Genomic DNA, 10,482 nt, shown 5'->3' on the forward strand with positions numbered 1-10,482 from the left:
TATATACAAAACGGATCATGAGAAATACATAAAACTGAATTAATTAGACTTAAAGGTTTTCTGACAATTAGACGACAGGTCTTCTGACTTAATTAGACTGACAGGTTTTCTGACTTAATTAGGCTGACAAGTTTTCTGATTTAATTACACTGACAGGTTTCTGACTTAATAAGACTTATTATAACACTCACAAATTTATTTATCACAAGACAACAAAAGTATATCGTTCGACCGGACGACTAAAGGGTTGTCCAGTTCTTGGCGAAAACAGTTCCAGCCAATTCAGACCGACGCTAATAACCTGGCAATGGCGGACACACAGACATAATCAGTAGACACCCCCCACTCTCTTGAGATGCCCAAGGGCAACAGGTTCGAGCTCCCAGGCACAAGCTGGAGCCCCCTCTCCGTTCTCTTCTCAGTGCTACCAACTGGGCAATGATGCTCCAAAAGATAAATTCTAGACCGGGGAGGCGCACCTCCCTTCGAGGATCGAACAAATTCATTGATATCATTTAAGTAATTTTAGAAATAGAAATAGAAATAGAAATAGAAAAGAAATTTATTATTCTGGGACAATTGTCCCCTAAGAATAAATACAGGTACAAATAGAGGCCTTAATAGTTTGGCCTGTGATTATAGAGAAATTAAATAAATAAATAAATATTTACAAAAGTGAAAATATAATAAGTGAAAATGAAAGTAAAAATAAAATAATAAAACAGCAGAAATTAAGGAAATAAATTAAAACAATTAGAATTTCGGAGGAAGCTGAATAGAAAGGAGATAACTGAATAGACGGGATTTAAAGATGGATAGGGTAGGAGCATGGCGGATAGATGAAGGCAAGGAGTTCCATAGAGAGGTAGCACGTATGAGGAAGGACTTGTCAAAGGATGAGGTACGGTGAGAGGGAATATAAAGATCAGATGAGCGAGATCTAGTGTTACGGGAATGGATGGAGGATTTAAACTTAAGGAGTTGAAAAATATAGGAAGGCCTTTGAGACTGGATGACTTGAAAAAGGAAAGAAGCCAAAAAATATTGGCGGCGATAGACAGGAAAAAGCCACTTCAACTCATCGTAGCAGTGCGAAATGCGAGAGTCTCTGGAAATGCTGAAAATAAATCTTATGAAGCAGTTCATGAGGCGCTTAAGCTTAGCTTCAATATCACCAGATAGACCGCCATACACTAAACAACCATAGTCGAAATGGGGGAATATAAGAGAGGAAACTAGGAGTTGCTGGGTCTTAATTGGAAAAAGGTGACGGGAACTATTAAACTGCTTAAGGATATGGATGGAATGACGAGAGATTTGGGAAACATGGTTTTTCCAGGATAGGTTTTGATCGACATTAATATTTTTTAGAATTTATCAGACGTAGCAGACCCTTATGCTGGTCGGTCCATTCATAATAATGTTTTGTTATAATAATGATAAAATGTACATATATATTACATCTTCATAAACAGATACTTTATTTTCTCTCTATTCCAAATTATTCTTTAGATTTATTTTAATTATGACCTTCATTCTGAGTAATCACATATACATGCACGGTAATGTAGAAAAAGACTAATTTAGAGTTGATTACTTTTAAAATCTTAATCACGGAGTTGAAAAAAAAAAAAAATAGGATCTTGAATTCGTCTTACAGAAGTATTCGTGAGCACAAAAAACCACACAGTTGATAAAAAATCAATTATTCAAAGATAATTATTCTTTTCTCAATTTTTAAGTAGTCCCTTTAATTTTATTTATAGTAAAATACTTTATTAATTAGCTGTCCTAAAAATATTCATATCTTATCTACTTAATATTCCAAATATATAACATTGTGGGAAGAACACCTAGATTAAGAATGTAATTGAAGAAAACTATATTATTTATTAAAAAGCCAGATTAATTATTACGCATTTTTAATGCTTGACTGCTACATAAAGTAAAGTAACAATCAATTTAATCGGAGAATGAACTTAAACTGACTTAATTTTTATTTAAAATTAAAAATAAATAAATAAAATAAACAAAATCATTGATGTAAACATTTTTTAAAAAAGTTTTTGGATTTTTTAACCTCATAATTTTTTTTAAATATATTTTATAACGTTTTTATTTTTAACCTGAGATTAATAATTTGATTATTATACAGGGTGTTTCAGGGTTAAGTGTCCTAAATGAAAATATGAATTTAGGACCTCAAAACAAGAAAAAAATTTCCTATGAAGGTATGACCGTTAACGCTTTGTATATGAGATATTCACGTCTAAAGATTTCCATTTTATGAACTATTATTAAGTAGGTTATAATAAAAAAGAATTAATGGTGTCTCTTCCAACTACTTTATTAACAGAAAATAATGACAATTAAAAGTAAATAAATAAATAATAAAGAAAATGAGGAATCGGTATCTTTCTTCCACAGCAGCAATAGCCGAACGGCACTGGATTGCTGTTATTGATTCGATTATTCTTCTTCTTAAAGAATGAAGATCATTGACCGGCATTTCATAGACTTTTCCTTTAATGGCACCCCAAGCAAAAAAAATCCATTGGTGTCAGAACTGCAGAGCAAGCAGGCTAAGCCGTCGGTCTTGCTCGGCCAATCCATCGATAGGGATAATGTTGATTTAGCCACTGTCGTGGACCTCTGCCGTAATGTGCTGGACAACCATCTAATTGAAATCATGAGTTCCTTCTGAGTTGAGGCGGAACAACTTCAATCAAAATGTAATAATCATTACTAAGAAACTGCAGAAATGTGTCTTCATTAAGCCTAGGTGGCTAGAAATGCGGAACAATTAAAATATTGTCTAATATCACTGAAACTCACGCTGAAAATGAGGCTCACGAATTGGATTTTCGAGCATCCAGAGATGATAAGTTTTTTGGTTGAACATTTCTTGTGAGAGCAGCTTCATCCGTCCAGAGAATATGACGCGAAAATTTTGGCTTAAGATCAACTTGATTTAAAAACTAACCGTAAAAATTTCTTTGACAAAATTCTTGAGGTACCGTTGATAATGCTATGGGTGACGTCCACCTGCAAAGAGAGTTCTCCTTACTCTCCTTAGAGAGTTGGCGTAATATGTAATTCAGATGCAGCTCTTCGTAAACTGGAGTACGGATTATCATCAAAAAATTGTAATAGTGTCGCACTCCTTTCATTTCATTAAAGGGCAAGAGCTCCATTAGCACGTGGCATTAAAGCAAATATGCCAGTTACTCTAGGACGTTGAAATGTGGACCAAAAGATAGTCTTTTATTCGGAAATCGCACGGAATATTCACGACGGGCAGCATTGCAAAAACTATACACAAACACCATATCGGCATATTCACTGTTAGAATAAATGCGATGCATAATGATGCAAACTCTGTAAAAGCGTCGAACTGATAAATGTTATTGAGAAAGAGTTATTATTTAGAAAGTACACAGTGCAAATTTCAGATGGTATTGTTCCGTAAAATGTCAATATTGGTATGTGCAGTTAGAGACACAAGATCATTTTTGCAGTTATACAATCAATATATCAATCGTTCTAAAATCTTTAGACGTGAATATCTCATAAACAAAGCGTTAACGGGCATACCTTCATAGAAAATGTTTTTCTTGTTTTGAGGTCCGAAATTCATATTTTCAGTTAGGACACTTAACCCTGAAACACCCTGTAGATAAATATGTAGATGTAAGACGGTTTTTGAAACAGATTTTATTATTCTGTAAAGAATAATTAAATTACTAGGGAAGGGATTAGCTATGAGGTTAGCATACTGGACTCCCACGCGGAGGTCCCGGGTTCGAATCCAGCAGCTGACCCTTAGATTTTCTCTTCCTAGGAGCTTCTTACAGCTCCGGTGATGGACAGTGTTGTCTGTAACGAGAGAACACTGTCCGGAGGCCGGCAATGCAATGGAAAATGCTCCGGGCGCTAATAACCTGTTGATGCGCAAAAAAAAAAAAAATTAAATTACTAGTTTATATGTCACCGTCGTTAAGCAATGTGAAAACACTCTGCAACGTAAACACTCTAAGTGACGCTGAACCTTCCCAGGCTGTAACCTAACATTCAGGTTGTGTCGAGTTGAGTTGTCGTCAGCACCCTCTAGATAATACAATCAATAAGTTAATGTTGTGCCACTTGAACAAATGTTTTGTAGATGAAAATAGCCAGCATAAGGGCCTGTTATATCTGATAAATTCTAAAAAATATTAATGATCATTAATGCAGTAAAATTACATAAATGATATCAATGAGGCATTAATGAAGTGATGGGTACTTGCTGATTTGTGAACATTTTGTCGCTTAATCAACCCTTATACTTAACTTTTTAAACTGTAAGTTTTATTAAGGAGATTTTTGTACCTTTGGATAGATTTTCATTTTTGTCTATTCTTCAAAGTTATAAATCTGCTTTACAGATTTTCTTAACATTTGGAATATGCAATACTTTCATTTTAACCTGATATGGTGTTAAGTCGGAACCATAATACTTAGAATCCACAAAACCGTTTTCTTCGGTAAACGTTTCGATTAACGTTGGAAGGTATTTGTACGTAAATAGCAAGATTAAACTGCGATTTCAGTACTTCGTTTTAAGAGGAATAAGAAAAATAAACTGCGATTACAGTACTCCCTAAAAGGCAAAGAAGCAAAGATTTTGAATTGAATGACAATTCATTGACGTAAATCGGTTCACGCGTTGATAATTTTTAACGATTGTAGTACTTCCTCTTAGAAGGTGTAAGAGCATGATGGCACCTTACAGTCTTGAAGAGGAGCTTTAATCACTAAATTTTATCAAAATCGGACTAAGCGTTATAGAAATATTGGTAATATTTTTAGAAAGGGCCTTACTTGCGTGGGGCAAACTTCTTTCCTTATGAGGCACAGCTTCGAGATTCCTAAAATGTAAAATTATTCCGAATTTGAATGTCACTTCTTTCATGAAAATCGGTTCACGCAACGATAATTTGAAACGATTACCAACTTCCTCTTATCAGGTGTAAGAGCAGAACGACGCTACGTAACATGTAGGGGAGCTCTACCGGACAGTTTTAATGCAAATAAATGAAAATAAGGAACTTATACCGTTTTACATACAAACACTGCCACAGCAATTTAACAATCAGAGGATAAATAAAAAATCTCATAATTAGGGAACGGATTCGTATGTATTTACATATTTTTTTCTAGGCAATTTGCAGACGTTTTTCAACTAGAAGTATTCATACTGATACTTTTTAAGCCGTTTGAGTCTACTTTTATTTCACATATTTCCACATATTTGGATGTTATCGCATATTTATACTTATTTGATTAAAATAAATAAATATTTCTACATATTTAATCAAAATATGTACATATTTTTCATTTTGGGCATATTTTCATAATTGGGAGGTGGTTGACAGGAACTGTGAACCACAGACTGTAGGGCTGTGAATCACAGTGGGTACAATGGTTATTGTAATTTACACAGAATGCTGCTAAACAGTGACGGGCAGTTGTCTGTTCTTTCAGCTCGTTCGTTGAAGTGTCCAATTCATTTCGTTCGGTCACTTAGTGTATTCTTTTTTGGGTGAAATGCCACGAACATCGGCCTCAAACAAACAACTGGTTGCTAAATATCTTCGCGAGTTTCCAGCAGAACTTTTTCGAAGTGATGGAGACATTTTGTACTGCACAGCTTGTGACAAGCGCGTTTCTTGCTCTCAACGTTCCCAAGTCACCCAACATATTGCCACCAGATCGCACATAGAGAATAAAAACAGAAAGAAAGAGAAGACGTCCTATCAAGCCTTCCTTACATCTCCATCAACAAGTAAGTCTACTCTGAGTACAGATCTGTGTCGGGCTTTGGTTAGAGCAGATATCCCTTTCCACAAACTTAAAAATCCTCATTTCAAAGGATTTTAGTCGTTACAAGTCCATCTTACGCCCAGATCGTCGTCACTTTACGTTCCAACATTTGAAATTTCATGTGGTTGCAAACAATTTTGAAGAGTAAGGCGCCACAGTAGCCGAGCGGGTTAAGAGGCGAGACCTGCAAAGCCAATATGCATTGTGGTACTGGGTTCGATTCCCGGACTTAGGGTACGTTTACAACGGAGCTATGAGTATAGATGATAGCAGAGATGATAACTGATAGAGTAAAATATAATCGCTGATTAGTGTGCACAACGGAGCTGTGATACATGCAACATGTCCGAGAAGTGAAGAAGAGTTTTTATGTTCAGCAGCAACAAAAAGGTATATTTTAAAGAAAAAACGCTTTAGAAAATATCATGTACATACCATAAATAAAAAACGAAGCACATTGGGTGAATTTCACTATTTATATAAGGAACTTAGAAACTATCCGGATCGTTTTTTTGAATATGTGAGGATGGGTCCACCCACATTCGACTATATTTTAGAAAAAATAAGGTCAAAATTAAGAAAACTTTGGAAAAATTGTCATGGAAATCCTATAACCACAGAAGAAAAACTAGTGATTACTCTTAGGTTAGTAATGATTTTATTGAAAAAAAAAAACAAATAAATACACATGAAAATAAATGTAAGCACGATTTAAAAAACAAAATATTGTTTAAAAGTAAATAATAAAATAATAACCAAAAATAATTAGTAAAGAGAGCACTAAATAATTTTTCGATGTCCATTTTGAAGCTCCGATACTGGAGTTCAGCTAGCAGAAAAATGAAAAATTCAATTCTATCATCTATGCTCGTTTATAGCAGCGAGTATGAGTCACTAGTCGAAGCTTCGTTGTGCACGCTCACATAAGAATGTACTAGGTTATTCTATATAAGCGCTGATGCATCACTGCTATCATCTGCGCTATCATCTATGCTCACAGCTCCGTTGTGAACGTACCCTTAGGCCTTGGACTTTATTTAATGGTTAAATGAAAAATAGTAAAGTATGTTTGCTAGTCGCCTCCGTCCACGACACCTGATTGGTAGTTGGACGTTAAGCCCCGCCTGAAAAAGTAGGCGATTACTACTACTACTACAATTTCGAAGAGTGAAGTTTTCAAAATTGAAAATTTAACACATCTTTTTATAAATAGTAAAAATGTTCTTTGTTGTATAAACATTATAACTTGTAAAAACAAATTATTTTGTTCCTAATAAATTATTATAAATTGTAAAAATGTTCTTATCTTGTATAAATAATTATAACTTGCCCCCCCCCCCAAAAATTCCATTTTCATAAAAAAAAATGTCCATTTTGCTTAAATATTCCAGAAATATTTTAAGAAAAACACATATTTTCCACGTAATTGACGAAAATAAATGCATATTTGAATTAAATATTTGGCATTTTTAAATACATAAAAATCCGTTCCTTACTCATAATACAACAGGTTATTGAAAGCTAATATCCTTCTTCTTACTTTTTTTTGTAAAAATAATAAAAATGCGAAAACTCTATTGTCATAGTAGTTAAAAGAAATGTTAGGATTATTAGTTGGAATGGTACAATAAAATATTCTAGAAAAATTATTAGCTAAGTTTATAGCCTCGGATTTAAAAATGTTTATGATTTACAAGTACACAGCGTTATGGAGCGATGTGAAGTATGTTGAGGACATTCTCCTAAAATTCCCGACATTCCCACAAAATATTAATTAGAGATTACCTCAACCCTCTTAGCAATCTGTTGCCATAATAAAGGGCTAATATTAGTTTTTATAAGTTTGGAGCTCTACCCTGCCTTAATTGGCAGTAAGTACAGAAGTTTAAAATGATCTGAAAAATATAAGAATAAGGAAAAATGTTCGTTACAAGAGGATGCCCTATCCCTTTTAACGTCTTCTTCTTTTCTTTTTGCGACAAGTGCTTTAACAATTTCATTTTTATGTTGCTGAATTCTGAGAGTTAAATATATCTATTTATTGGAAGAATATAAAATTTCTTTCCCTGGTTAATCCAATTGGTCTTTATATTCGGTTGAAGTCAATCAAATAAAAGGAGCATATTGTACCAAATTTTTGGATAATGTGGTTGCATCCTTAACAGGAGGGTACAACAAAATAACGAGGCCGTTTTCCTTCAACATTTACTATCTTTCTTTGAGCCGTTCTTCTTGTTTAATACCACGGTCCGCCACTGATCGCAAGAGTGAGATTTTAGCGTTTTATGTTACACATTTTAAATTCTGATTTTTTGTCAGACACATAACGAATATGTAACAGTAAAATATGTTACCAACTTACCTCTCTTGATCTGTGTGTTTCATATCTTTTAAAACATGGTGAAATTGGAGGAACTGGAATCGGGCAAATACACGAATATCCGGGCATTTTAGAAAACGTTATAAAAACAAAAGTGGAAAAATACCGATCTGTTAACGAGCTTTAATTAAATAAATTTCTTGTTTACACATATTGAGTTAATTCCATCATATGGTTGTGAGGAATATTGGAGCAATTACAATTTATTTAATGCCATTAGGCAGTAAATACAAAATTCCTTGTTATTATTTATTATTGTTTATTTAAGTTCGGGGTCCTCACAATTCTTTGAAGAATTTTGCTGATTTCACGTTAGTCCTGTTCTTCTATATCTTTTGTTCCTCGATTTCAAATTTAAATAAGTCTTCCTTTTCCAAAAATATGAATGAAAATATTCCTAAAGAGCTTTAAGTTTCGAGTATTTCCTCTAGTTTTCGATTGAACATCTTTTCGAAATTAATAGTTATTGCCATAAATAATTTGCTATTAAGACTGGAAATTTATAGAACTTTCTATCCCCGTTTTTAAACAGCAAAATTAATTTTCTTTTAAGCCATTTTTCTGGGATAATTTCAGTATTTAGACAGCTTTGAACAGTTTACATAATTGTTCTATCAACTTATTATCTCCAGTTCTTTACTGTTCATTAATAATTCTTCCTTCAAGACCTCCAAGTGACCCTTTGTTCAGCTTCCACTCTATTAGGTGGACTTCTTTTTAAGAATACTTCAGGGGTCTTAGGAACTGTCTTTTTCTACCTCCTTAATATCTTTAAGTTTTGTTAATCATACAATTATTTTAATTTATGTAAACCTCTCACATCTTTTGTTAATAATATGGATGGACTCACATCATTCAAATTTAATACTGGCTACGTAATTAATACTCATATTGATCTTAATATTTTTGGAGACTCTCTTAATTTGATTCCTCATTTCGTTCAACTTTCTAAACTTGTACATTTTCTCTGTTTAGAATAGTTCGGTTATTCAGTTTTTTTGTGTATATTATTTTATTGTATTTTTTTAACTTGCTTTAATTATATCTTTGCAACCGGCGTTTTCTCAATTTATTTATCAAACAAATCTATTCTGATATGACCCCTGGGTCATATCTAGCTGATTATTATACGAAACCATCGGATTAGATCTATAATAACCTTACCTGACATACTCAGCATAAACGTAAATATCGCTTAGCAACCTATTTACCCAAATTTTGTTGTTGGTTCCTTACAGTTCCCTTTCTAACTTACACTATAACATGATATGACACGATAGCATTCAAGCCTAATCCACTCAACTTCTAGAGATCATTCACCTGGACATCATTACAATAGACTGAAATAAATTCTTAACGGTAAAAATAGATTTGTTTCCAAATTTGCTAAGTATTTAACGTTAAAACAAAGCGAGAAATAGAAGTAGCTAACAAACTAATTACTTTATACTTCAGGAATACCCGAAAAAATGAAATCGGACGATGGATTGAATTTCAGTTACTATTAGGCTTACATAAAATTGATTTATGTGTCATAATTTCATATTAACCAAAATCTAATGGGATCGCTGATACTCAAGTAGAATAAATATCTAGGAATATTTAAAAAATTGGGATTTCAGTCGAAAGAATGTAGGAAAAATCTCAGAGATTGTTCATCAGGAAATTATTCCCCTTACCATCATCCTGTCCTAATTACATGTTGGCAATAAAATCAGATGTAGAACCACTTTAGTGTTTCACACTTCATCTCTAACTCATGTATTGCCTGAAGATTCTTTTTCTTCAGAGATGAAAAGAGATGATTAAGAAAAGAGCTTTTTCATTCAATCATTGGCTCACCTTGACTCGAACTTACTTATTCTTGTCCTTTTTTGTCTAAGATTTGTCAAACTCGTGTCGAAAAATTTTGAGTTAGGCGATTGCCTCAGATCGATTCCTTTTACTGCAGGGTTTTGATAAGTGAATACAAAGACCAAGTTATGGCCGTATTACATGATCTCAATTTTATTGAACTGAGATGGTCACTCAAGCTGAGTGTCTTATTCCTAAATTTCTGACCTTGGCTTCAATGTCAACTTGTCAATGTTGTGGGATAACAATCCAGATTTGTGACATATCCAAGTAGAATGCTCACTTTTGGAAGTATTTCGCTTACTTTATTCGAATAAATGCGTTTTCTCCAGTGCCGAAATAATTACATTTTTATCAGACTAACATCCTCGCGCTTTGATCAAATA

General features: G+C 33.5%; 1 protein-coding gene across 4 annotated transcripts in view; it reads right to left on the reverse strand.

The window, feature by feature from the left end:
* Positions 1-8,412, reverse strand: part of LOC141449343 (H(+)/Cl(-) exchange transporter 7-like) — a 51,181-nt gene extending 42,769 nt beyond the window's left edge. For 3 of the 4 annotated variants that reach the window (XM_074118700.1, XM_074118699.1, XM_074118698.1), the window contains exon 1: positions 8,225-8,411. In XM_074118700.1, the coding sequence (XP_073974801.1) occupies positions 8,225-8,311 (87 nt within the window). In that variant the 5' untranslated portion in view covers positions 8,312-8,411. Of the gene's footprint in view, positions 1-8,224 lie in introns of all 4 variants that reach the window. The other variant, XM_074118701.1, reaches the window with a different exon arrangement.
* Between the last annotated feature and the right edge of the window lie 2,070 nt (positions 8,413-10,482).

The sequence above is a fragment of the Rhodnius prolixus genome, unplaced genomic scaffold, assembly GCF_049639745.1.
Source record: "Rhodnius prolixus isolate KJV_2025 unplaced genomic scaffold, Rpr scaffold_2, whole genome shotgun sequence".
Classification (NCBI taxonomy): domain Eukaryota; kingdom Metazoa; phylum Arthropoda; class Insecta; order Hemiptera; family Reduviidae; genus Rhodnius; species Rhodnius prolixus.